This window comes from Equus przewalskii, chromosome 26, assembly GCF_037783145.1.
Source record: "Equus przewalskii isolate Varuska chromosome 26, EquPr2, whole genome shotgun sequence".
Taxonomy (NCBI): Eukaryota; Metazoa; Chordata; class Mammalia; order Perissodactyla; family Equidae; genus Equus; species Equus przewalskii.
The window spans coordinates 1428976-1456926 of NC_091856.1; the positions used below are offsets into that span (position 1 = coordinate 1428976).

The window sequence follows — 27951 nt, forward strand, 5'->3', positions numbered from 1 at the left end:
TTTTTTCCTCTTCTTAAATAAATATCAGAAATTTGTATTTTCCTAGAAAATTGCCCAATTCAGAAAAACTACTAGTAGAGACATGGATATTACTTTTCTGAACATTTCTAAAAAAAGATCATATCCCCTTTTTTATTACTAATGTAGTACTTTTGAGTTTTCTCTCCTTTTAGACTTTTTATTGATTTGATTTTGTAGAGATTTATCTACTCAATATGTCTTCCAGCTTTAGGATGTATTTTTCAATTCTGCTCCTTTCTGTTTTCTAATGCATAATTTTCTGTTTTTATCTATATTAATTTCTTTATTCAGTTAGTTTTTAAACACTTTATTAGGGAAAATTTCAAAGCTGCAGACAATTTTAAGGCGAAAATGCCTGTGCTCACCGTCTCGATTCTACTGTGAGCGTTTTGCTGGATTTGCTTTGTCACTAGCTATCCATCTCTCCTTCTATCCATCAATCTTATTTTATGTGTGTTTCAAAGTAAGTTGAATCCATTTTATTTTTTTTATGCATTTCAGAGTAAGTTGTAAACGTCAATATTTCACCCCGAAACACGTCAGCATTCATTCACTCACTAACCAGAGTTCAACTATGCTTATAGTTCTTTTTTTAATTTGTTTTGTAATTTGTCTAGCTTCTTTAGTCCAACACTTAGAGTTTATTTTTCTCTTTTTAAATAAGGAGTATAATAATAGTTGTGATTTATCGGCCATCTATCATGTTTCAGGCTGTTTCAGGGGAATTTTTTTTATCAAAGATCAGGGGAGAGCCTTCTCCTTCCAGGCTCCAAATTCGGTAATAGATTATTTTCATAGTCAGTAAATGTAAGGTTCAGGATTCTAAGATACATGTCTTAGTCAGCTGGGGCTGCTAGAGCAAAATACCATAGACTGGGTGGCTTAGAAACAACAGAAATTTATTTCTCACTGTTCTAGAGGCTGGCAGTCCGAGATCAGGATGCCAGCATGGTTGGGTGCTGGTGAGAGCTCTCTTCTGAGTTGCAGACTGCCAACTTCTAGTTGTTTCCTCACCGGGAGGAAAGAGGGCAGGAGAGCTCTCTGGAGTCCCTTTTATAGAGGCACTAATCCCATTCGTGAGGACTCCACCCTCATAACCTAATCACTTCTCAAAGGCCCCACCTCCAAATACCATCACCTTGGGGAATAGTTTCACCATATGAATTTTAGAGGGACACAAACATTCAGTCTACAGCAATACAGAGATCAATAGGAAGGGATTTCATTGAAGTCCCTTTATGTTCAATCAAGGAAGTATTAAGTAACAATAAGTGACTATCTATACGTTTTCTCCACCCTTTGATGGTGAAGCTTCTCTCCTTCCTGGTTTCCAAGCCCTGGGCAGAGAGTCAAATGAGCCCCTTCTCTTAGGAAGGGGGTCAATCAGAGGCTCATCAACGCTTTAGCTCCATGGACATGACCTGGTGACTACTTCTCTCCCTTCTGCTTTCCTACCTTCCTCTTGCTTATCCAAGATTGACAGTGATGTCATCTAACTACAGATTTTCTTTCTCATTTGGAGCACTGAGTGATGAACTTGGTCTGTATATTAACAGGAACATTATACTACAAATCAGCAAAATGTAAAATCTAGCAAACACTCCATGCTTGGTTATATCTTATGTCTATTATCTCCTGGGATTAGAGAGGGTTGAGCCTTTGTGTACCATGCCCTTTTACTGACAGTTCCCACTGGAAGAACTGTCATGTGACAAGTGGCCAAGAATGACCAAGAAGATTCCTGGACCACTTTCTCAAGATTGTCCAAGGATTCCTTTCACGCAAGCATAGTAGCAAGTGTTTTAAATGAATTATCTCATGCAATTCTCACAATCTCTCTATGAGGCAAATAGTATTATTAACACTATTTACAGCTGATGCAACTAAGGATTGAGGAGATTAAATAATTTCTCCAAGGTCACATGGCTGGTAAGTAGCAGAGCAGGGATATTTTGAACCCAGGACTAACTCAAAGCTTATGCTCATATTTCTCATGCTGTGTATTTTCCTCTAAGTACAGCTTTGGCAGCATCCCATACATTTTCTAACAACAACAATAAAGAGAGTATAAGAGGATAAAATAAGGAGATTTTTCTGCCAAGGTTTTTCTTTCCCCCACTTTTCTAGTTGCCATGGCCTTCCATACATTAAGCTATTACAATGAATTTTTTATTCCAAAAACCTCTGCAGATCAAAAGCCAAAGCCTGAAGGGCTTAAAGCATAGTTGTATCTTAAGCCATAGTTTGGGGAAGAACTCATAATGATGTAAGAGCTTAGACACTGAGAATGGCTGAGTCATGGAGTGTAGAACATTCTGGGGAAACAGATGTAAGAGAGAAACAAAATTCCCCTTTCTGAAAAGGGAGAGAGGGGAGACATTTGCTGGGTTTTGGCTGCTTGGCATGTGGAGAAGTCTCTATTTGAGTGTAAAAGATCTTGTACTTAACTATGGAAGCTGAAGGGGTGAAGACATTCCTCTGCTCTCTTTCTGAAAGCTTGTGTGAAGGCATGTGACCCAGGCTTAGTCCAACAGATGCTCCTGCCGAAGAATCTGAGTCTGGAGGAGTTGGCCCAGAAGTGCAGAGGGGCTGGGAAAGATTCTGGATTGCTTGAATATTTAGCTCCAAGAGACTAAAGTAGTATAACTTAGTGGAGTTTTCTTCAATGCACAAGTTTTCTACCATCAGCAGAATTTGAGCTTGATCTATACAGAGAAATAGTCACCTCTTTACATATCTAAATTGTGACTGCAAAATATTCTACATACAAAAGTAAGTGATGTTTAAACAATATTTTTTAATTATCGTCTCATTTAATCTAGAAATAAAAACCTCCTAAGATAGGTCTTACCACCTTCATTTCAAGCCCATGACTGGAATCCCAGTCAGGGAGCAGCAGCGCCAGCACTGGGACTGGGGCCCCAAGACTTCAAATCCCTGGCCCGTGCTCTTGACCGCGTGTTCTAATTGTCACCCATCTCTAAGCATCTGCTTTGATTTTCCCCTTCAGTGCTCTACTTGGGATTTTCAACGATTTTTTAAGTGGGTCACAATTTTTCAGTTAACCTTTAGTTACTAAGTTTTAGTTCTGTTATATTATGTTCAGAAAATTTGACTGAACAGTTTCTACTTTCAGGAATTTTTCACAGTTTACTTTAGGTCTGAATATTTGGGGCCAGCCCAGTGGCTCAGCAGTTAAGTTCTCAGGGCACTCTGGCACAGTCTGAAAGGACTTGTCTGACATGGAGGGAGTAGAAAGGGCAGTGCCCAGCCCTGCTGTTGCCCTGCTGGACTTTTGAAGCCCTTGGTATTGCAAATTCTACCTTTATAATCAGCAAGTCGGTTCCTTCAGTCCACATTTATTGAAAGGTTTTAAAATTTGCTTCCTTCCATGAGGGTTTCCTGAGCCCCTTCGGCAGTCAGGAGTTCCCCTGGGCAGGCCCACACAGGAGTCCTGCTACCCCTTCATGCAAGGGCTCTTCTCACACGGGTGGGGCCACGGCTGGGACCAAGTCTTGCCAGTGCCAGGTGGCACTGACCGCTGCCCCCAAGGTCGGGAAAGGTAGGACCTCTGGAGTTGAAAGGACTCCTAGGCCCTGAGGGATGGGGAGGACTTGAAGGGAAGAGAAGGGCCAGCACCCCAGGCTGAGGGAACAGCCTGAGCAAAGGCAAGGAGGTGGGGCATCTCAGAACACGTTTGGGAAACCTCAAGAAGTCTAGTTCGGCTGGAGCATGGGATGAAGCAGGGAGTTGAGGAGACAGGTCTGGGGCCATACTCCGGAGGCGGGGGTTTAGCTTGGTGTGACAGGCAGTGAGGGGCAAGCAGACAGGTCAGGACGGGGCGCCAGGAGCCTCCCCGGGCGGCCCGCGGGAGCGGAGGGAGAGCCCAGCTCCAGCCGGCCTCGCACCAGAGAGTGTGGCCTGGGCAGAGGACGCAGATTCCCTTCAGAGCCCGGGGCCGCTGGGGAGAGGAAAAGGCACACTCGGGGCCTGAGGTGCTTTGCGTCAGGCCGAGGCCGGGAGAACACCGACCACTGGTGACACCAGCCGGAATCGTCCCTCGCGCGGCGACAGTGAGCTCCGCGGTCCTCGCAGCGCGTCAGCCGCTGAGTTACCGGGAACCGAGCGGCAGGCGCGGGCTTCCCTATGCACCCCTCGCCTCCCCCGGCCATCCGCGTCCCGAGAGGGGACCGCTAGGGGCGGAGATCCGGGAGGTCCCGGTTCCCCGCCCGCACCCGGGAGCCCTGGGCAGTCGCTGGGGTCCCTTCGCGGGGCAAGTCCTCCGGAGGAGGGCGGGGAGGCGCGCGGGGCCCCGGGCGCCTCCTCCAGGCAGCCGGCGGCGTGGCCCCGGGCGCCTCCGCCTGCAGCGGCCGCGGCCTTATAAGGCGGGGGCCGGGCGGCGCCGGGGGAGGGGCTGCGGCCGCCGGCTCCTCCTCGGCTCGCGGGCGTCGTGGGGACGACCGGGGAGCGCGGCGCGGCGGGAGCAGCGGCGGCAGGAGCGCGCGAGCGGGCCATGGGCAAGTCAGGTGAGCCCCGGGCCGGCGGGCGGGCGGGCGGGCGCGGGAGCCCGGGGCACGCGGCGGCGCCTCCGCGCGGGGACAGGGCTCCGGCGGCGCCGCGGGACCCCCGGGTGCGGGCTGGGGGCGCGCGGGCGAGGCGCCCGGAGGCGAGGCGCGGGCAGTTTCCGGGGCAGCCAGGAAGCCGGGTGGCCGCAGGCGGCCGGGAGAGAGGGAGGGAAGGCGAGACCGAGGGAGGGTCCCCCTGTCTGCGGGCCAGAGATTGCGTCAGGGAGGGCTTCCCGGCGCTGAGGGGTGAGCGCTCAGCGTCCCGCCAAGGCGTGGCTTTTGCTTTGTTTCAGGAGAACAGAGTTAGAGTTGGAAAAAGCTACCAAACTGTGACAGCATCTCTGGCTGCAAAGCAGCTTGCCCCAACTAACCCTCCTAGGGACAGCTCTGAGCATCCTTTTCTTCTGTCCTTCTCCCTCCTCCCCTGAGCGCCCCCTTTGTGCCAGGCTGTGTGCCAGGCTCAGTCAGGCTCCACCGGGTACAGACTCCGCTTCCACGTTCTCTCTTGCCTCTCCCCGCCCATCCTCAGCACTGTGGGTGTCACGGTGAATGCAGATTCCCTCCTGTCACTTTCTAACGCCTTCCATCCACTGTCTACAGGTGAAAGAGTACACACTCCTTAGCTCCTCCTGGGGCCCCCCTGAGAGTTGGTGGTCCTACTTTGCTTCCTCCTCCATTCAGCTGTCCTGCGGCTGGCACACTGGTGCCTTCTGCTGGCTTCCATTTCCCAGGGCTCATCGCCCCCCGCTCCTTAGATTGAAAATCCTCCCGGTCCTTACAGGCTCAGCTCCTGACCTGGGAGTCCCCCGCTGCTTTCCCCTCCCTCGAGAGGGACCGGCCCACCTGGTGTCTTCTTTGTGGCAGCCCGCCCAGCGGTCAGCTTGGGACGCTACCCAACCGTAGACCTGTTTCCCATACTCACCTCACTCCTGACGTCCAGGGCCCTATCTATCTCAGCGTAATTCCTGCCTCACAGGAGGCTTAAAGAGCAGCTGCAGAGCAGAGTCCGGAAGTCCTGCTTCAGGGGAGGTTGCGGTTGTCAGCCTCAGGTGGACGAGGCTGGGTCCCTTCTTGAATCTGTCCTCCAAGATCTGGTCTCATGAGTCACCAGTGTTGCGAGTATGTGGCTTTCCCTGACACTGGTCCCAACCTACCTTATCTGTAGTCATAGGTCTGGCTTTCAGCACTGGCTTTGCTAATGACTTGCTGTGTGATTTTGAGCAAGGCTTGTTCTGTCTCTCTGCCTCAGCTTCCTCTCATGTACAGTGAGGGTGGCCCATATGATCCAGGGTCCTTTGCAGTATGGAAGGGTGATGTAAGGAGTCATGTAGTTAAAGAACTGGATGAAGGCTGGTGGTGGGGCAAGAGCATGGCAGGTGTGAGAGAGCATTTCGAGAAACCAGCTCCTTTCTCTGTATGTTAGGGGAACATCCACAAATTCTCTAAAGTTACATTTTAATCAGTTGTTTCTAGTTCCCTAAGAAACAGTTTTCCAGAACTGCCAGTACTCAGCTGTGTTCTCATCCTTCTCTCTGTTCATCCGTCTATCCATCCATCCCTTCCTCCCTCCTTCCTTCCCTCCCTCCCTTTCTTCCTTCATTCCTCCATTTGTCAGCTCTGTACCAAGCTGTGGACCAGGGCTGTGGAGGGCGTGGCCCCTGGCCTCAGAATCGTGCATCTGATGGTGAAATAAATCGTTAAGCCGACTGAGGGGACAGAAAGGCACCACGTGGCTCCAGGAAGAGGTGAAAAGTGGTCCAAGCCCCCAGACGGTGCAAGTGAAGAGTGGTAGAGCTCAGGGGAGGGAGAGATCTCTGCAGGGGGCCCACGGAAGGCTCCTGGAGGAGGCGTTCAGATCCTAGAGGGCCTTGGAAATTGCGACTTTATCCATGGTACCTGGGGTGCCATTGAAAGGCATCGATCTGAAAGTGGCAGGACCAGAGCTGTGCCAGGGAGGAGGGTGGATCAGATGGGGAGAGGGTAAAGGTGGGGGGGTCATAGGAAGGCTGCTGCTGTGACTCAGGCAAGAGATGACAGAGGCATCTGAGGGACTAGAGAGGATGGATTTCGAGATGGTAGCCTTGAGCAGACTTTGTGACCAACTTATTGTGAATGAGAGGGAAGGGTCAGTGGTGTGAGTCTGGATGCAGGATGGTGGTGATGCTTTCTTGGACTGAAGATGCAGAGTGGGGCAAGTTTGAGAGGAGGGGGACAGTGGCAGAAAGCAGATTTAAAGCTGGTTCAGGCAGGTGCTCCCCAGCCCCCCATACCCGGGGACTTTCCACTTGCTGGCCAAGGCCTATCTCCCTCCTAGCCACATGCATTTTATTTGTCTTCCCCAAAGAGTGTGAGCCCCCAGGACAGTGTCTGGCTCCCCTAAGGGTCCCCAAGAAAAAGTGACTATTCTGGGTGACCCAGGCCCCATCTTGAAGTTCCAGGCCACCAGCCTGAGGTTGTCTGCACCGCAGGGCGGGGAGCACCCACACACGTGTAGCCACCCAGGGCTCTATGTAGTTCCATAAAGACCATCGGAGACGCCAGTCCCTGCCTTTTCTGGGCCTCAGTTTCCTCATCACTGCATAGGAGACAGTCTCTTTTTAACCTTTAACCTCACATATACTCCAGAGCTGCTGTGGATCATGGGCATTGCTGAAAAAGTGTCACACAACTGACACAGCTTAAATTCCAGAAGACTCTTGCCCCGTGTTCAGAGACTCCCAGGTCCTGTCCTAGCCCTGATTTCCCTTAGGGCTTCAGTTTGCAGCAGGTGTCATGGGGCAGTGAAGGGCAATGGCCTTGGGCTCAGTGAAAGCCTCTAGTCCTCAGTGACAGCGACCACCAATTATTCAGCTCCTGCTGTGCGCCGGACTTGGAGCTACGTATTTGATATATGTTACCAACTTTTGCAGCAGTCCTGCAAGGCGTTTCTCCATTTTATAGACCGAGAGAGGTTGGGTGCCTTGCCAAGCTGACACTGACCAGTGAGTGGACCAGCTGGGATTGGCACACAGCTCTCTGGCTTCCCAGCTGTGTGTACTCCCCGCTACCACACCAACCACTTGCCACCCGCTCCCCGCCTGCTTCTCAGCCTGGACTCCCCTGAGAATCTTAGTGTCCCCCTTGCCGTATGTCCCAGCATCAGGGGATATCAGAGCAGAAGGGCCTTTAGGGACCAGCTAGCCCAGGCACTTTCTGCTGAGTGGGACCCTCACACCTCTGCAGGGGGAGGTGGCGTGGGCTGGGTCAGGTCAGCAGTTCCATTTTCATCTGTTGATTTTATTGAAAAAAAGAAAAGTTCAAAGAAAGGGTTTCCCTGCTGTGAAGGTATTTGGAAAACCACAGATGCCATTATTCCTTCGCACGCAGAAGCGGAAGCCGGCCCAGAGAGGCCGGGTGTGGCCCAGCGCTGTCGCAGGCCTAGTGGAGCAGCAGGCAGGGCTGGAGAATGGACAGCCTCTCTGCTGGTCGGAACAAGTACCTCCCTGCCCTGGCTCCTTCTGTCTTCATCAACTCCTGTCTGTCTGCAAGGGGCAGCCTGGGGCAAATTCCCTGGGACACCCTTGTTCCTGTAAGCAATTGAGCGACTCTTCATTGACTGTCCTTCTTGCTTAGGGAGAGGAAGATGTGTGGAAAGTGGAAAGCGTCTGAGATTTGGGGAGGCGAGGGGTGAAGGGAGGGACATTCTTAGATCTGGCTCTAACGTGACCTTGGGCAATTCACATGTCCTCCCAAAGACCCAAGTGTCCTCATCTGTAATGAGAAGGTGTCTGTCCTAGTGCCTCCCCAGTGCAGGTGGGAGAACCTCGTTCATTTGTTCTCACACTCCTTCACTCAGCAAATAATCCAGCTCAGAGGTGCGAAAAGATGTCATCAAAGACCAACTTAAATACCCGCAGCCCTGCCCCCGTTAAATTGGGGTGGGGGGTCTGACAGGGCACTTTCTCCTAAGGCCAGAGGCTAAAGGGTCTCCACCCTGTAGTGACGATGATGATTATAGTGGACATTTCGTAACTGTTCACTGTGTTCCAGAACTGTTCTGAAGCATTTAAAGATGGATCCTTTGAATTCCCAGGATCGCCGGCCAGGAGGAGGCAGGGCTGGGCTTCTCCTCTGGAACCTCCCGCAGCCCAGGCTGAACGAGCAGGGGCTGCTCATCTGGAGCTCGCTCTGGGTTTTTTTTTTTTGGCAACTTTTTATTCTTCCTTTCTGAAAAACTGGCAAAAACAGCTGTGCCCCAAGGTGGGACCAGGTCGCTTTCCAGCCTCTTGCCAAGGCACAGAAGGGGCCTGCCCACAGTTCCTGCCCTGGCCCCTGATGTCCTGGGCTTCTTGGTGGGGAGTCTGGAGGGGAGAGAAGTGAGTCAGGCTGGGCTCTGGGAGGCCTCAGAAGAGGATGGATGCTGACGGCGGAGCCTGTCCCAGCCAAAGCTGGGGGGTGGCAGGGAAGAAAGAGCCCCTCAGCAGTTGAAAGCCCCGCCCCAAATGGCCTTTAAGTTCAGCGCCACCTAAGCTGCCTGGGGTCTCCCCCGCAGAGCCCGCGCTGCCTTCTCGTAGCGCAGGGAGCCATGCCCAGGAACGCCTGCCACCTTCCGGCAGCTCTAATCTTAAACCTCTAATCTGCTGCCTCTCACTTCTGCCCCACAGCCCCTGAGTTTCCTCTGGGGCCCCTCAGGCAGGTCTGTCCATAGCGGGCTTGGCGCGGAGGAGGCTCACGAGGAATCTTAGTCCTTTCTCCTCTTCCTTCCTCCTCTTCTTTCCCCTCAGAGATCTGAAGGCAGCTGCCAACCTTGCTGGGCCTCACCCTCCTCCCAGGTCCGGTGACCCCTCTGTCTCTTCTTGGTGGTGTCCTTTGTCTCATGACCCTTGGGGGTGGTGTGGGGTTAAGGACGGGGTCTTCCTCCTGAGGGGCCTACCCCTGGACCAGTTGAGTGGATGTGGGCAGGTTACTTCCCTTCTTGATCCTCAGTTTCCTCATCCAAAAAATGGGTGCAGTAGTGGAAGCTGTCACAAAAGGTGGTGAGAAGTAATTAAGATTGTGCACAGGCCCAGCCCCTGGAAATGATTGGCCAGCAAGCAGAAGAAAGATCTCCCTCATTCTGGGCTGACCCCCTGAGGCTGTATGACCTCTCTGAGCCTCAGTTTACCCTCCTACAAAATGAGGACACCACTCCTACCTTCCCCCACTGTGGGGTGGCGAGAGCCTCTCCCTGCCTAATGTGGGGATGGGTGGATTTTGACTTTTTTTCCTGATGTTTATCTGTATTCTTGGGTTTCTCTCCAGGAGGGTGTGTGCCTCTTGCTGGGTGTGGTCACCAGTGATATCTTGCCTCCCTGAGGCTGAGGAGCCATCTGGGCTGGCAGTGGCTGCCCTGGGGGGAGGGGACTCCCGGGCCAGCCTGAGTGTGGCTCGGTTGGGGCCCCCTGCCTCCCAGCGGGGGTGGGGAGAGAGAGCTCCTCTCCAGATCACCGGAGTCCTCCTGACCCCTTCCTGGAACCCTGTTGGGAACTTCCTGGGAGCTGGCCCTGTTGGGGACCGTGACCAGTTTGTCTTCTGAGCTTAGGTTGGCCACAGGAACTTTCACTTTTGTTTCTCTTTACTTCCCACATTCTGGGAATGCAGTGACCTAGTTTCTAGCAGCCTTTTAGGTCCCTCTCTGCCAAGGGGACTGCAAGGCCCACAGCACTGTGAGGTCCAGTGCAACCTGACCCCGACACTCAGGCCTGCCTCTAAACTGGCTTCGCCTTAGCTACCCCCACTACCCTATCTCCACCTCCTCCCCACAGCCCTGGGATACCCAGATCCCATCCACCCTGACCCTGTCAGTGTCCTTTGCCTCCTCACTTCATGCCTCCTGATCCAGGAACACCTCCTCCAGGGAGCCTTCCCCCAGACACATGTGGTTCCCATTGCCCATGCCACTCAGTCCCATGCGTCTCCCGTGGGGTCCCTCCATGGCCTGCCTGGGAGATGGGAGCTGGGAGGGACATTCAGATGGGCCTGGCCACGCGTGTCACTCGGATGGGGACCCTCCACCACCTGCCTGGGTGCACCCAGCCCTGCCCTGTGCGTCCACACACGCATCTCGATCACTCTGTCTCCTTAGAGAAGCCTGAGCTCCTAGAAGTCCCGGGCCAGCTGTTCATCTTGTCTCCTCCCACCGCCACCTTGAGGGACCTTACGGGATCTCAGGATTGGAGGGGCTTGAAGGTCATCTGACTGGGCCTCCAGTGCCTGAATCCTTCTGAGATGAGTCACCTGCTCGTATTCCCCCAGTGCTGGAGAGCTCACTACCTCGTGAGATAGCGCTTGCAGTCTTCAGAAAGCTTTGATGGAGAGAAAGCTCTTTCTTAGGCTGAGCTGGAATCTGCCATCCTGCCCTTCCCACCCACCAGTCTGAGCTTTGCCCTGTTGTGGTCCCAGAATTCATCAGGGGCCTCCCCTATGTCTCCCAAAGTCTGACCTTCTCCAGGAGGAGCATACCCAGTACTTGCAACTGTTCCTTATCAGACCCCATTTCCAGCCCCTTCTCCACATCGTCACCACCTCTGAACACACTTAGATTGTCACTGACTCTCACATGAGGTGGGGGTGGGCTGGGGGAAGCATCCCAGTGGGACCCTGGCTCGTGCAGGGCAAGCACGCATCACCTAGGAGCTCCTGGGTTTCTGGCCCCTAGGCCACCTGACTCCTTAGCATGCCTCAGTGAGTCGCTTCTCTGGTTCCCAGGAGTCACTATGGCTCCCGCCACTTCCACCTGAGATTCTTTAGAGGCCTCTGTGACCTCGTTATCCCAAACACCACATTAACATGCCAAACCCAAAATCCCTTTTTTATTATTGTGGTAAAAACACATGACATAAAATGTACCGTCTTAACCATTTTTAACTCTACAGTTCAGTAATGTTAAGTATATTCACATTGTCGTGAAACGGATCTCCAGAACTTTCCATCTTGTAAATCTGAAACTCTGTAGCCGTTAAACAGTACCTTCCCTTTCCTCCTCCCTCCAGTACACCTGAAATCCTTGTCTCTGTACCAACAAGGCCTGTCTCTTGGCCACAAAGACCTGACGGCTTCAGGTTGTGGCTCGGTCCTCCGCCTTGTGCCCAGTTACCTCGCCAGGGTGTTCACCTCCGCACCTGTGTTCACAGCGTCTCCCATCTCTGCCTGTCAGCCCAAAGCTCTCAGATCCTGGCATTCAGTCCCACACCGCCCTGCCACATCCCTGTGCCCCCCATATTACTGTGACTGGACCTCATTGGCCCTCCCCGCAGGGTCCCAGAGTCCTCTAGGTCAGTGCTGCTCCCTCCTCAATTTATCGGAATGCCCTTGGACAGCTGGAGCATGGCTGGCCGGAGCTGCAGGAGCCCTCCCCTCTGCTGGGCCTGCATCGGGCCCAAAGCCCCTTGAGGGCCAGCCCTGGGCTTCCCCTCGAGCTCCCTCAGAGGCCCAGTGGGATTTGGCGTGAAGGCTCAGGAGCCCTAGAGGATCTGGCGGAGGCAGGGGAAGGAGCCTCCTTTCTGGGTCACTGCAGCCTCTGGGGTGAAAGGGCTGCCCGGCCCTGGTCCTCTTTTCTGCATCTGTGCCTCTGTCTTCTTGGTTTCTCCAGACCAGTGTGGGCACCTCTCCACCTCAGCCAGGCTTGTTGTCTCTGGGCTCCCACCTCTAGCCCTTTGCAGTCCCCCCGACACACCATAGGTCCAGTCTGAGGTGTCCAGCCCCCCAGCATCTGCTCTGCACCTCCAGCCTGTCCTCCACTCAGCAGTCAGAGGGTCTTTCAGAAGCACAGACCCCATCAGCTCACTCCCCTGCTCCCATTCAGTGGCTTCCATTGCCTTGGATAAAGACCCACATCCCTGAAGTGGCCCATGCAGCCCAGCGTAATCCATGGGGTGTGGCCGTGCAGAGATGCAGAGGGTGCCACCAGGGATGGAGACAGGATGGGCAAAGGTGGGGAGCAGGGCGTCACGGTGGCCCCTCTGGCTGGGGTGCTGAAGGCGAGCAGCAGCCTGTCCTTGGGGCCTGGGTTGTGAGCTGGGCGTCCCTTTGAAGCCTGCTGTCATCCTTCTGGTGGGTCTTTTCTCTGTCCTGAGACGTTCTCCGCTTTGAAATCATTGCAGCTTCCAAGCAGTTTAATGACGAGGTCCTGAAGGCCCACAACGAGTACCGGCGGCAGCATGGCGTGCCCCCGCTGAAGCTCTGCAAGAAGCTCAACCGGGAGGCTCAGCAGTGAGTGCCCGAGGCCCTGGGGCGCCTCAGGCCCTCGCAGTGCTGCGGCTGCAGTCACGGAGGGGCCCTGGGGGCTGGAGGGACGTGGCTTTTGGGGGCAGATAAGCCAGGCTTAAATAATACTCTGCGGCTTACCGAGGCGGGTCCCTTTGTTCCTTGGACCCTCAGTTTGCTCCTCTGTAAACTGGGGCTGTTGGGGCTCAGAAGAGATGCTGATGCGATGCTCCTGATGGCCTCGGGGAGCCCAGGCCGGGAAGGAAGCCCAGCCCCACAGTGGAGGGTTCACACTTTGGGGCTTCCTGGGGCCATGCCGGCTCTGAGAAGCTCCGTGGCCTCCGGCAGGTATTCGGAGGCCCTGGCCAGCACGAGGATCCTCAAGCACAGCCCGGAGTCCAGCCGGGGCCAGTGTGGAGAGAACCTGGCATGGGCATCCTATGATCAGACAGGTGGGTCGCTTCCCCGGCTCCCCTCCTGTCTGCCCGAGCTGAGCGGAGGACACCGGGCATCAGGCCCCTCCTGGCCTCAGCGCCCTCGTGGTGTAGCCATGGTGCTGCCGAGGCTCAGCCACAGGCCCAGAAAGAGAAAGGAAGCCCAGCGTTCCCGTGCTCCCAGGGCCTGACTGCGCTTCTCCACAAGGCCTCTGGTGGCTGGCTCAGGGCCAGGCCTGTGCTGGGCGCCCGGGACACAGAGATGAGTCAGGCTGCCCAGCCCCCACTTTCGGAAGAGCTCTCAGCTGAGGAGAGGGGGTGGGGGACTGACGGTTTCTACGCAGAGGCTCAGCCTCACCCTGTGGGCGCTGAAGTAGCCCCAGCTACAGAAAAATTTTCCTTCCTTCACAATGTCCCTCCTTCCTTCCCTCCTTCATCCCTCCCTCCCTCCCTCCCTCCCTCCCTCCCCCCCCTCAGTGCTGGTCTCTTAACATTTATCATCAGAAAAAGCACAATAAAGCTTTGTCCATGTTAGAAAAAAAATAATGGGGAAGATAACTCCACCATCCAGGGTTGCAGCCTGGAATGCTGATCCCACCACACTGACCAAACTTTCTTGAGCTTCCTGGCCCTGACAGGGCTGTTGTGGCTTTTCAGGAAAAATGCTGGAGACAGCTGCATTGCTCTCGGAAGCTTTCTCCAATCCCAGCGGGAGAGTGAGTCCTCCCTCCGGGCCGGCGCACATTCCTGGGAGTTCCTGGGGCGAGGGCCCTCTGGGTTTCCCCAGCGCGGCAGCCCTCAGGCGAGGTGTGCGCATGCTCCCGAGGCAGGCAGGAGCCTGCAGCCTGCAGCCCCCTCCCCAGGGCGAGGCCGTGGGCCTGAGTGGGCCCAGGAGAGGGGAGAGGGATGGGAAGAAGCTTGCATGAGCCATGGTTCCATCCCAGCCTTGCGCTGGCTCCCTGTGGAACCTGGAGCCGGTCCTCCCCTCTCTGGCCCCAGTTTCTCCCTCTCTACAGAAGAAGACTGGGGAGGCGGTTTCTAAGGCAGTGTTCCCCACACTGGCTGCACATCAGGATCTTTTGTGGAGCTTTTGAAAAATATCAATGCCTGGGTCCCTCCTCCAGAGACACTGATACACTTAGTCTGTGGCAGGCCCCAGGCATCAGTAATTGAAATGCTGCCCAGGTGATGCCAGTGTGTAGCCACTGTTCTCTGAGGCCTTGCTACTCAAGGTGTGGTCCACGGACCAGCAGCAGCATCTGGGAGCTTGTTAGAAAGGCAGACTCATAGGCTCCACTCTAGACCTGCTGAAGGCAGAATCTGCATTTAACAAGAGCCCCAGGGGACAATGTGCACACGCTGAGGTTGCAGACTTTCGCCCTGAGGTCAGAGGCTCCTGGCTCTGGCCCTGAGATCAGCAGCTCCCGGGGAGATGCTGTGGGTTTTCTCCTGTCAACACCTGCTGGGCCAGTGGATGCTCCAGGTGAGGACCCTTCTGCCTGCAGTGGAGACCCTGGCCCACCAGCCGGATTGCCTTTCCTCCTGTGGATATTTTCAGGCGCCCGACTTGGGGTGGGATAGGCCAGAGTCTCCCGGAAGCTCAGAGCATCATCAGAAGCCCTTGGAGTACGTTGCGTTCACCCGTCTTGTACAGCGGCCCAGCGAGAGGAAGGCCTTGCCCAGGATTACACAGCGATTTAGTGGCAGGGCGGGGACACAGATGCAGGTCCCCTGACCCCAGACCAGGGCTCTTCCCAACCCCCGACAAGGACCTCTCTCCAAGCTGGATACGCTGTTGGGCAGGAGTCCCTGTTTCAGCTCGTTGGTGTTTCTTCAGACGTCCAGTTGTGCGATGGGAGGTTCGGGGTTCATGGGAGAAGGTGGAAGGAATCGAGTGGGTTGACTTTGCTGTTGAGTTTAAACAGTGTCTCTTCCACACAGGAAAGGAGGTCGCTGATAGATGGTACAGTGAAATCAAGAACTACAACTTCCAGCAGCCTGGCTTCACCTCCGGGACTGGTGAGTGACGGGGTCACAGCAGGGGCCTGGCCCTGGGTGGGGCTGCAGTTGGGGCGTCTAACCTCGGAGAGGAACTAACCCTCTGAAAAGCAATCATTTCCTTCCTGTTTTACTCCTTCCATACTTTTCTGGCTTGATTTTGCCCAAGAGGAAAAACTCTCTTTCCCCCAACACACACACACACACACACACACACACACCCGTCCATCTAAGCACACAAGCTGCTGGTTCCTGCCCCCCAGCTCAGAGTCCTTCAGATAACTGGCGAGTGTCCTAAGGGGGCTGTGGGTTTTCCAGGCGGCTGTGTCTCTGCTCCAGAAGCGGTGCCTCAGCCTCTTAGCTGCTCCCCTGCTTCTACTCTTGCTCCGCTCCGTCCAGCCTGCTCCCCAGCAGCCAGGATATACTAAAGCGCTCTCTGCCTGTGTTGCTCTCCTGAGTAAACTGCCAGTGGCTCCCTGGGGCCGTCAGGAAAAGGGCCAAGCTGCTCACTCTTCTCCTGGTCTTAACTCCCTCCTCCCTTCTCACCCCCACATCCTTCCTGCATGACCCACGCCTCAGGGCCTCCCAGGCATTCTGGCTTCCCCTTTATGGTCTAGTTGGTGGTTCAGAGAGCTTAGAATGCAAAAAGCCTGGATCTAGTCTCAGCTCTGGCACTATTAATCGTGGGACCTTGGGTCTACTTCCTGTCTTTCCCTGTCCCTGAGGGAGAGGGACAAGCTGGTGGCCTCTACAGGCCATTCTGAGAACTGGTGCTTAGATGCTGGGAGGGCCACCTGTGGGGCCATCCAGCCTTTCCCCCAGGCCTCCACGGTGACCAGCAAACATTTGGCCAGCAGCTGCCCTGAGCTCAGGGCTCCCTTTTGCCCCTCCCCAGGCCGCCCCAGGCTGCTGTCTTGCGTCAGACCCCACTTGGATCCGCCTGGGGCCCAGGATGGTTGGAAGGGGCCATGAGTTTCTCCGACCAGAAGGCACTGGGAAACTGGAAAGGGGATTCTCTGCCCTCCCCCGATCCCCCCATGGTGGGGCCACTCCTAGCCTCCCACCCCTGGAGGCTTCTTCAGAAGTAGGAAGGGACACGTTCTCTGAACCAGTCACCGTTTCCTGTGGTTTGTTTGCTGTGCAGCCTTTTGGTCAGGGGTTCTTGCAGCCGTGTGGGCAGGACCAGGGGGAGGCAGAGCGTCTGCTGAAGCGTTTACCTCTTGGCACAGCAGGCCCACGACGATGAGGAGGCTGCTGTCAGGGCCCTGAGTGAGAACTGATGGTCCCGTGGCGGTTAAATCTGAGCGGGGAGGGCGGGAGCAGTAAGAGCCCCGCCCGGTGACTGAGGATGCACCGCAGAGCCTCGTCTTCCTCCCATGTGCAGAGGGTGTTTTATTTCATAGCATCTGCATTTGCTTTTCCCATAAGCAAGATTCATGAGCAATGAGACATGTGTCAGAGCAAGTTACTAGCATTGCTCATCTGTGCACAGCACTTGACAGTTATAAAGCACCTCCGCATCCATGGCCACGTAAGCCTCGCAGCACCATTTGAAGACAGGACATTTATTCCACCCATTTGGCAGAGGAAGAAACTGAGACCCAGAAAGGAGAAGAAACTTCTTTTATACCTTCTATCCTTGATCTGACACTTTTTCCATGGCCCCTGCTCCACGGTGGGACTCTCGCAAGTGTCAGAGCTAGGAATGGGATCCAACTGTCCAGGGTCACTGACCGCCTGTTCCACCCATTGCCCCACATCTCCCACCTGTAAAGAGGAAAACTTCAGAGCAACTAGCCCCTCTGCCATCCCAGGTGCCAGTCGGCAATGCCTGGGGACAGACAGAGCCTGATCCTAGGAGGTGAGCACAGTTTTGGCTGGTGGTATACTGAGGGCTTGTGAGACCCTTAGAGATCCTCAGGCCCATCCCCCATGCCTCAGCCTCCCCCGAAGCTCTTCTTGCTGCCCCGTTCAGGGATTCCCTGGGTCCACGTTGTAGGTGAACAGGCCTTTGAAATATCTTATACTCTATCCCCACCCCACCCCAGGTCAGCATCTCATGATGAAGGACGCAGTTCTGTGCTCTGTGCTGAGTGGAGGGAAACGGTTTCTTGCAATTCCTTTGTTATATTCTATTTTAACGAGTCAGGTTTTTTTTTTTTTTTTTTTTTTTTTGAGGAAGATTAGCCCTGAGCTAACTACCGCCAATCCTCCTCTTTTTGCTGAGGAAGCCTGGCCCTGAGCTAACATCCATGCCCATCCTCCTCTACTTTATATATGGGACACCTACCACAGCATGGCGTGCCAAGCAGTGCCATGTCTGCACCTGGGATCCAAACCAGCGAACCCCAGGCCGCCAAGAAGCAGAATGTGCACACTTAGCTGCTGCGCCACCAGGCGGCCCTTAACGAGTCGGTTTGTTTGTTGATTCTGAATAAGTAATGCTTTTACATGACATGAAATTTGCAAGCTGTATACAGGCCTTTCCCGGCCTCCAGCACTCTCCCGCCCAACCAGTTTCCTGTGCTTCATTCTGGGCTTGTTCTGAGCGTACACCAGCATTCATGTGTGTATGTTCTCTTTCTCCATTTGTTATGTTCTGATGTCAGATGTAGGATCTGTCTTATACTTGTGTTCTTCACACAGCAGATTGGCAAGATTGTTCTACATCAACACAAAAAGAGCTGTCTCATTCTTCTGACTGTTGCACATTATTCCCTCGCAACGATATACTGTAACTTATTTAATGTGTTTTTCAAAGATATATTCTAGGAAGTATGGGTCCATAGCTGGAAAGAGGATGTGCTCCTGTTAGGAAAGAAAGAAAAAGAAGGAAGCTGTGGTAGTAGTATAGGGTTAGAAATCAATGTGTATGTGATGGTTGCTAAGGAAGTTGTGTCCTTTAATTCATCTTTAAAGACCCATACTTAGTGATCTCTGTGCCGACAGAAACCTCCCCGGCCAGAAGAAAGATGACTGAGTCTCCTCTGTTTGGAAAGGCTTCCCACAGACATTCATGCTGCCGATAGTCACCTTGTGTTTGTAATCATTTTCTTGGCCACCAATGGATAAATGGCAGCTCTTCCCTGCCTAGGCAACAGAGAGAGTGGGTGGGTCAATGGCCAAAGCATTTGATCCCTTAAGAGAAAAGGCTAATATGAGAAAGGGCTCAGGTGCCGGCCCGGTGGCACAGCGGTTAAGTGCGCACGTTCCGCTTCGGCAGCCCGGGGTTCACCGGTTCGGATCCTGGGTGTGGACATGGCACTGCTTGGCACGCCATGCTGTGGTAGGCGTCCCACATATAAAGTAGAGGAAGATGGGCATGGATGTTAGCTCAGGGCCAGTCTTCCTCAGCAAAAAGAGGATTGGCAGCAGTTAGCTCAGGGCTAATCTTCCTCCCAAAAAAAAAAATGAAAAGAAGAAGGGCTCAAGCCTTAATGAAAAGGCAGCCTGTAGAAGCAGGGTCACCTGGCAAAGCTGCCAGAAGCCCGGAGCTGTGACTCAAAAGAATGAATTAGCAAGAAGTGTTTCTCCTTTATTCTAAGGTGAAAATCAGAGTTCATTGGGAAATGATAAGTGCTGAAGATGCATAATTGTACTTGGGGTTTGTTTTTTTTCATTCTTGCCTTGATGGCATCACATCAGCTCTGCTGATTTCTTAGGGTTCATGTTTGGCTATTTTCATAAAAAATTTAGTAACCTCAGATCTTTTGTAGATGAAGACAAAGAAATAAACTATACCTAAGTTGAAAAATGATAAAAATGGAGTTCAACTGTAGGGGAAAAAATACAGTTTAATGAGTAAACATTTATTCAGTCCTTACCATATATGAGACACAGTGGGGGATGTGACTTTGTCTCTTCCCTGAAGGATAGGCAGAGTGTGGAGGCGAGCCTCTCTCTTTTCCTCTTTCTTTCATTTTGTGGTAAAATGTACTTAACATAAAATGTACCATTTTCACCATTTTTAAGCATACAGTTCAGGTGGGATTAAGTGCATTCATATTGTTGTGCAACTATTACTACCGTCCATCTCATGAACTTCTTTTTTGTTATCCCAAATTGAAACTCTGAACGCGTCAAACAATAACCCCCTCGCCCGTCCCCCGCAAGTAACTACTATTCTACTTTCTGTCTCTGTGAATTGGACTATTCTAGGTATCCTATATAAGTGGACTCATACAATATTTGTCCTTTTGTGTCTGGCTTATTTCACTTAGCATAATGTCCTCAAGGTTCATCCATGTTGTAGCATGCATCAGAATTTTCTTCCTTTTTAAGGCTGAATAATGTTCCATTGTGTGTGTATACAACATTTTGTTTACTCACTCATCTATCAATGGACATTTGGTCCCTTCTGGCTGTTGTGAATAATGCTACTGTGAACGTAAGTGTACAAATATCTGAGTCCCTGCTTTCAATTCCTTTGGGCATATACCTAGACGTGGGATTACTGGATCATATGGTAATTTGATGTTTAATTTTTGAGGAACCACCGTCCTGTCTTCCACAGTGGTGGCACCATTTTCCATTCCCATCACTATTGCACAAGGGTTCCAATTTCTCCACATCCTCACATTTGTTATTTTCCGTTTTTGTTTTTTTAAAAATAATATCCATCCTACTGGGTGTAAAGTGGTTACCCTCTCTTTCTTAACCACCCTGTGGGAAGCTTAGCTACTCTGATCATGATTTTTCTCCTTCCTCCTTCTCTCTGTCTCTTTCTTTCCTTATCAGATATTTATTGAGCATCTAAGGTTTGGGGAGTAGATGGACTTGAGATGTATTTTGGAGTTAGATTCTTCAGGACTGAATGATAGATTGTTGTGGGGAAAATGAGAGAGAGGGAGGAATGCAGGCCAAGCCCTAGGACAGTGTGTGTAGGGGCACCGTTCATGGAAATGGGAGAGAAGAGAGAGGAGTAACTCTGGGGGGACCAAAATCAAGAGTGGGGTTAGAGTGGAGATGCCTATGAGTCATCCAAGTGGAGATGTTGAGTTAGTAGCCTTGTCTGGAACACAGAGGAGAGATTCGGGCAGGAGGAATCAATTTGGGAGCCAGGGAGAGATGAAATTGCCCAAAGAGTTCAGCAAGAAAAGAAAGGAGAGCCCAGAATTGAGTCTGGGGAAATGCAGGTCCTCAGACATTTACCAGTGAGATAGAAGAGGAGGAGGAAGAGGCAGTGAGACGGGAGGAATGCCAAGCGAGGGCGGCATCGTGGAAACCAAAAAGAAGAGTGCTTTGAAAAGGGAAGGAGTCAACGCTATTAAATGTTCCTGAGCTGTCGAGTAAGATGAAGACAAAAAGTGACCACTGGGGAGGAACATGGAGATGGTTGGTGACCTTGAAGAGTACAGTGTGTGGGGAGGGGTGGAGGCAGGTGCCAGGTAGGGTGGCCTCCTGATTATTGGGGTCACTGGGCTTTGTCGTGATCTGTGGGAGAGCATGAAACCTTTGGGCATCAGAAAGTGGTGAGGTGAGTAGGGTCCATGTGGGTGACTGACAGGATCTGAGGCTTCAGAAAGTCAGGCAGTTGGCATGTTTTGTGTTTCTTTCTTCTGACTGGGGTCTGTGAGCATTAAGCTTCCCTGAGCCTGGCAAGATGGTGCAGGGGTTCAAGAACCCCTTAACCATCCTTCTCCAGGCTCTGCTAACTAGCCTGTTTCCCTCTCCCACCCCTCCCCGCCCCGTTCCCCTACAGGACACTTCACAGCCATGGTGTGGAAGAATACAAAGAAGATGGGAGTGGGGAAGGCATCTGCCAGTGACGGGTCCTCCTTCGTGGTTGCCAGATACTTCCCAGCAGGGAATGTTGTCAACCAGGGCTTCTTCGAAGAAAATGTCCTGCCTCCAAAGAAGTAATTTGTCAAATGTAATGGGACGGTAGCAAACTTAAGAACATAGATATGAAGTGCCTAGAACAACAAAAACTCAGCTGTGTGCCTGTCCCTGTGGGTGTGTGTGCTTGTGTGTGTGATGCGTGTGTCTCTTGCACACACGCTTGGATATACAGTTCTGCATGAACTCACTCTTATCAAAGGAATAAGCATATGAAGGCTTTACCCTAATGGTTACCTACACCAGAATTATTTGGACTTTGGGGGTAAAAATCAATTTTTAAACGTTTTTTGTTATTTTCTAAGCAAACTTCTTTTATACCTTTCTTACTTATAATACCCATCCTTGGGCTTTTTGTATTCCACATGTTTGTGATGCTAAGAAGTGAAGTTCATTCTGTGTGATCTTCGTGCATTGTAATCTACTTTTGGTAGATATTTAAGAAAATCAAACTCTCATTTAAATGTGACACAAAATATGGCTTTAAACATGTAAATATAAAGGCAACTTCTGTCAGAAACATGGGGCAGGCAGGGGCTCTATTTCACAGAATGATTGAGATTTCTCAGTTGTGAGACCTGATGTCATCTGCATGCCTCCTGGAATTCTCTAATGGGATTGCCAAAGAACAGATGGAGAAAAAAGCGTTACTTCCTCGCATTTTTCTGCCTTTAAATAGCAAAGTACCACCGCCACCCCTTGCCCCCCACCCTTTTGTCTGAAACTCCTCTGGCATTTGAGAGCTCAGCATGCCCCCCTGGTTTCTGAGGAGCTGGGCTAGGCCAGAAATACACACCTCCCCCTCCTCTTCTAGGTGGCCCGGGGCCTGTTCTGGGAGGGAGCCCCTTACACGCCTGGGCTCTTGGCCAAGCAGCCTTGGACAGATGAAGTCAGAGAGCGTAGGAGGGAGGGTGAGCTCACTCTGGGCCCCAGAGGAAGCCCTCCAGCTTCAGCCCTCCCCCCTGCACACAGGGCGGGAGCCCAGGCCTGGCCCTGGCAGCTGTGGCTGCAGCTGTGCTGCTGCTCTTCCCTGGGTGTGTGACAGGCCCAAATGTTCCAGGGAGATACCCCATGTGGGGGCTTAGAGTCACTAATTTAGTTCTGTGTTTTGTCTCAAACTGCACAGAGTTCCCCTGAATAACAATTTCACATGGTCCATGTGGGAGGGACCAACCCAGATACCAAGCGGAGTGTCCCTGAAACTATGGCGTGTCCCGGTGGGAAGGCAGCGGGGTCGGGAGTTAGGGGGTTGCCAGCTTAAAACAGGAGTCTGAGCGGCCAGTCTTTGAGAGATGCTTCCTGAAGGTGGATGTTGCACTGTGAACACAGTCGCCTGCTGTGCCCTTCATTTCACCCAGGGATATTGACTAAAACCACAATAAAATCTTTCTTTTCTGTGATATCTTCCTCCCATGTAATTCGTGCCAGACTCTTAATTGGTGACTAAGGTAATCCATAACGCTGAGTTCTTGTGTTAGGTAATTCAAGCTTCTGAATACCTCCAACCTCTCTATGTTTTAAACCATACGACCTACCCTCACACAGCTGATTGGACTAAAGTGGACACATGATCCAAGGGCAGCCCATTCCTGGGCGGGCCATGGATCAGGAATTTGAGCTAAGAAATACGGAGAGAATTTACCAGTGGAACTGAAAAAATAAGGATGCCATGAATTTGAATTTGGGCCATGGCAAGCCAAAGCTCGATGCAGGCCAAGTTATGAGCTGGACGTAAACAGAAGTGAGAAACCCAGTTAGAGGGACAGAAGAGGTGCAGACACTGAGAGGCTGATCCTGAGAGTGCTAGTTCCAGGCCGAATCTGTGTTCATTCAAACATGCCCCTCATTTTCTTCAGGCCTCCCAGCAAGTTGATATCAACTGATGGTTTCCAGGAGGTTAGAATATTGGGGGTCCCTCCTCTAAGCAGTCGCCATGAGAGAAAATGCTGAGCTGGGCAGGAAGCTGAGGATGGATGGGGTAAATACACCTAGCTGAGGCCTTGGGCTGAGGTCCTTTTCTGGCCACACCTGGGCAGCCACCAGGAGCAACAGGGACTCTGACCAGTCAACTTCCTGGTGGCTCCTAGAGACACTCTCCACCCGGTACACACACATACATCACCAGGTGGTGGACACTGACATGCAGCCAGCCTCTTTAGGCCAGAGTCTGTTTCCTCAGTTGGCTGGAGTAAGGAAAAAGCTGACCAAGGGAACTTTCCAGGCTAAAGAAAAGCCTGACAACAACGCTGGCTGAGCAGGTGGGCACTACTCTCACTTCTTTAATGGATTTCTTAAAGACGGCAACTCCCACAAGTTCAACAAGAGCAGAGGACAAGCCAGATTGCCAGCTCTCCTTTGCAGCCGGATTGCAGAGAAAGGGGTCAGGAACCTCGGCTCCAAGCCCTAGTTCTGTGCACTCCAAGTTGAGCAAGCCCCCTCCCCTCTCTGGGCCCCAATTTGTCCAGCTGTACAAGGTCTGGTACATGGAGTTAGGTCTACTGGATCCTTTCAGGTCATCGTGACACCCCCTAGGCCCAACTTTCTTACTAGATGGAAGCATCTGATGAGAGACCTTCCTGCTCTAGTCTTTTGGGGCTTAAAACAAAAACAAGGGCACAGCCACCTCCTCCACCAAAATGTCCCCAAGGCTGAAGGATGTGGGGACAAAGGAGCAGCGAAGCAGCGGGGCCTGACCCACCCATCCCCTAGTCCTGGGTAGGGAGGCTCCAGGAGGTAAAGTCTGCCAGCCTCTCTTAAGGGCAGGCCTGGAGGCCAATGGGAATGAGAAGGGTTCTGGCATCAGCACCAAGAGGCCTCATCCTCTGCCCAAGTCGCTGCCTCCTCTCATGAGATAAGGGCTGGAGAAGCAATTAGAGCTCAATTATTCCCACAGGGAGAGAACAGAAGGGGAGGAACTCACCTAAGCCACGCAGCCAGTCTGTGGTGGAGCAGCTGCGGTTAAACCTTCTTCCCACGGGGAAAACAAGTTCTTAGCCTTCTGCAGACAGATATCTCAAGAGACTGAGTGCCCCTATGCCCGTCAGGCGTCAAGGTGAACAAATTCAACGCTAAAAGGTAGGTGCTTTGAAATAATTTTCAAGTTACCAAATCCCCAAATGAAAGGCTAGGTCTGGAATCAAAGGATGAGGGAGAAAGACAGTAAATACCAATGAGAACTTGACTAATCCAGGAAGGAAAGGAGCTGGCAGGTGTACATTCCCCAGGCTCTCAGTGACACTGCACTTTCCTAGTAGGACCACTGAGGACAGCTTGAGGGTCAAGAGTGGGGCTTAGGGTCCGGCTGGAGGATCAGGGGTGGGGGCCGAGCCCAGGGCCTCTCTGCACCGTCTAGCCAATGCCGCCAGGGCCTGCGTGTTGGGCCCCTTTCTGGGAGCCCCCAGAGGGGTCCGAGTGGGGCCCCCTCCGCGGGGGCCCTGCCTGGCCCTGCTCCTCTCCTTGGCACGGGCCCACCATAGGAACTCTCGGGGCCCCGCGCCCGCCCGAGGCGGGGATCCGAGGTGGCCTAGCCTGCGAACACCCCACCTGGCCCGGCACGAGGGGCGACTCCTCCGGCTGAGGCTGCTGCTCCCTGGGGGCCCAGGCTGCGCACGCCCTCTCGGGCTCAGTACTCCCCTCTGTAAAGTGGGCACAGGCGTGTTTTGTGGTGATCGTGAGAGGCCTTGCCATTTGAATTCGGGGTCGCAGCTGGGGGACCTGCGCTGGCGCATCTGCCCTGCGGCCGCAGGCGCGTGGAAGCCCCGCGGGAAAGGGGAGCCCCCGCTGCTCTCCTCGCCGGAGGGGCTGCGCCGGGGTCGGGGCGCAGGCGCTGAGAGCAGTCGGTCGGCCGGCCGGCGGGCTCCAGGCAGGAGGTGACTCTCCAGCCCCACCGCGTGGCAGGAGGTGGCGCAGGGAGCCCGCCCAGAGGAGACCGAGGATTCCAGACTCCCCACCACCGTGAAGGAAGAACCAAACACAATGACAAGTATTTATGAAGCGAGCAGCCAGGAATGCCAGCTCTGGGCAAACTGATACAATATTAACCAAATAATGGCAGCAGGCAGCCAACCCTGGTGGTCTGGTGGTTAAGATTCGGGGCTCTCACTGCCCTGGCCTGGGTACCTTTCCAGCTCAGGGAACCAGACCACCACCTGCTTGTCATACTGCTGTGGCTGTGTGTTGCTGTGATGGTGAAAGCTATGCCACCCGGATTTCAAATACCAGCAAGGTCACCATGGTGGACAGGATTCAGCGGAGCTTCCAGACTGACAGACTAGGAAGAAGGACCTGGCCACCCACTTCCGAAATTCTTGGCCATGAAAACCCTGTGAATAGCAACATTGTCTGATGTAGTGGAAGGTGAGAGGATGGTGCACAAATCCAGGCAGTGTTCCGCTCTGCTGTCCACAGGGTTGCTAGGAGTCAGAATCCTCTGGAGGGCACTAACAACAATATGGCACCTAGCCTTATGCGTGAGATGCCTTCCCTCTCATCACCAGTTCCAAATGTTCCAGGGGTGTCCCCTGTGTGCTACATGTGTCCTTCTTTTATGACAGGGTTGCTCTTGCTGCAGGTGCACAGGGAAGCTAGGCTGTCTACCTGGCTCACTGTTTGTAATGCTCAGCTGCATGTGGCTGCTATGGTCCCTTCCGTTACTTTATTGGCTGTGGGGAGCCCCAGGACTGTTGGCTGCAAGGTCTGATAGCACATTTGTGCTGCAGTTTTTCTGTGAAGTGTGTAGATCCCTAGCATGGCTGGTTGCTAGGCTCAGGGACTTACAATTGCTGTAGGCCTCCCACCTGCAAAGTTGTTATCAGCTCTTCCAGGATTGCAGCTGGGTGGGCTGGCCTCAGGCCTTTCAGCACCCAGTTATTTCAGGCGTTGGAAGGTGGGGCAGATCCCTTATGTGGCTGTTTGAGAAGCACAAGTCTGCTGCAGCTGACAAGCCCCACCGCCTGCAGGCCCACACACCCTGTCCATGTAGTCCTGCCCCGTGCACCTACCCCACCACACTGAAGCGGACCCAGCCGCCCTGCTGCAGAGGTCCCATGCACCCCGCCTATGGGGCCCACAAGTTTCCTGAGGGCTTGCTGTTGGGGCTGGCCAGTCCCTAGGGCAGGCTGCCTGTCCTGGCTGACCTGGATTAAATCGGTGTGCTCTAGTGGGTGGGGTAGACCCCTGCACAAAAAACAGGTCAAGGGAAGAACTCCAATGGTGTCTGCTAGTTTTAAAACTTCATGGACATGGCATATCTCTCCATTTTGGGGAGTCTTCTTTAATTTCTCTTAAAGTTTCATACTTTACTATTTAGCAGTAAATAACTTTTGTCTCACAACTTTTGTTAGATTTATTCCTAGGTACTTGACACTTTAGAATTATATATATAGTATTCTTTAAAAAATTTATTTCCTCTTTGTATACTTAGGCTATAGAAATATAGTCAATTTTTATATATTGAATTTATATTTAGAAAATTGTAGGAGATCTTTAGATATTCTCAAGGTGAGCCCATTATCAGTTGTCCATGTGGTAAATATCTTCTCTCCATTCAAAATGAATCACAGCTCTAAATGTAAAATGTAAAACTACAAAATTTTCAGAAGAAAATGTGGAGAAAATCTTTGTGACCTGAGGTTGAGCAAAGATTGCCTAGGTTTGACACCAAAAGCATGATCTATTAAAAAAACTAATAAATTTTATCTCATCAAAATGAAAACTCTTTGCTCTGGGAAAGACGCTATTAAGAATATGAAAGGACAAGCCACAAATTGAAGAAAATATTTGCCAACCACCTATCTGGCGAAGGATTTGCATCCAGAATATGTAAAGAATGGTCCAATAATTTACTTGTAGATGCTTCCATACTTTCCATACACAGTTATATCATGTATAAACAATGACTTGTTTTTTACTTTACAGAGATTTCCTCTTTTCCAAGTTTGTTAAGAGTTTTTATCATTAGATATTGAATATTCTGCATCTACTGAAATGAGTACGTATTCTCCTTTAATCTATTAATAGGGCAAGTCACTTTTTTTTGAGTTCATAACAGTTTACATCATTGTGAAATTTCAGTTGCTCATTATTTCTTGTCTGTCACCACATAGGTACTCCCCTTCACCCCCTGTGCCCAGCCCCCCTTCCCCTGGTAACCACTGAACTGTTTTCTTTGTCGATGTGCTTGTTTATATTCCACATATGAGTGAAATAATCTGGTGTTTGTCCTTCTCAGTGTGGCTTATTTCACTAAGCAAAATTCTCTCCAGGTCTTTCCATGTTGTTGCAAATGGGATGACTTTGTCTTTTTTTTGGCTCAGTAATATTCCATTGTGTATATATATATATATACCGCATCTTCTTTATCCAATCATCGGTCCATGGGTACTTGGATAACTTCCATGTCTTGGCTATTGTGAATAGTGCTGCAATGAACATAGGGGTGCGTATGTTACTTTGGATTGTTGATTTCAAGTTGTTTAGGTAGATACCCAGTAGTGGGATAGCTGGGTCATATGGTAGTTCTATTTTTATTTTTTGAGGAATCTCCATACTGTTTTCCATAGTGGCTGCACCAGTTTGCATTGCCACCAGCAGTGGATGAGGGTTCACCTGTCTCCACTCTCTCCAACATTTATTATTTTTAGTCTTGGTGATTATAGCCATTTTAACAGGTGTAATGTCATATCTTAGTGTAGTTTTGATTTGCATTGCCCTGATGGTTAGTGATGTTGGAATATCTTTTCATGTGTTTATTGGCCATCTGTATATCTTCTTTGGAATAATGTCTGTTCATATCCTCTGCCCATTTTTTGATCAGGTTGTTTTTTTGCTGTTCAGTTGTGTGAGTTCCTTATATATTATGGAGATTAACCTCT

At 52.0% G+C, this 27951-nt stretch overlaps 1 protein-coding gene across 2 annotated transcripts; it reads left to right on the forward strand.

Moving 5' to 3' along the window:
- Positions 1-4397: 4397 nt before the first annotated feature.
- On the forward strand, positions 4398-22479 carry GLIPR2 (GLI pathogenesis related 2). Of its 2 annotated transcripts, XM_070595750.1 has the most exons (5): positions 4398-4547; positions 12707-12815; positions 13158-13261; positions 15185-15262; positions 20943-22479. In XM_070595750.1, the coding sequence occupies exons 1-5, from the start codon at positions 4535-4537 to the stop codon at positions 21101-21103; spliced, it is 465 nt and encodes a 154-aa protein (XP_070451851.1). In that variant the 5' UTR covers positions 4398-4534; the 3' UTR covers positions 21104-22479. The 2 variants fall into 2 exon arrangements, with proteins under 2 accessions (XP_070451851.1, XP_070451852.1); XM_070595751.1 differs by lacking the exons at positions 13158-13261; positions 15185-15262.
- The last annotated feature ends 5472 nt before the right edge of the window (positions 22480-27951 follow it).

Bases quoted from the DNA above. Each gene is read 5' to 3' on its own strand.
- GLIPR2 (XM_070595750.1), top strand. The intron at 12,816-13,157 runs GTGAGTGCCCGA...GGCCTCCGGCAG, and splicing joins CTCAACCGGGAGGCTCAGCA to GTATTCGGAGGCCCTGGCCA. The intron at 15,263-20,942 runs GTGAGTGACGGG...GTTCCCCTACAG, and splicing joins TGGCTTCACCTCCGGGACTG to GACACTTCACAGCCATGGTG.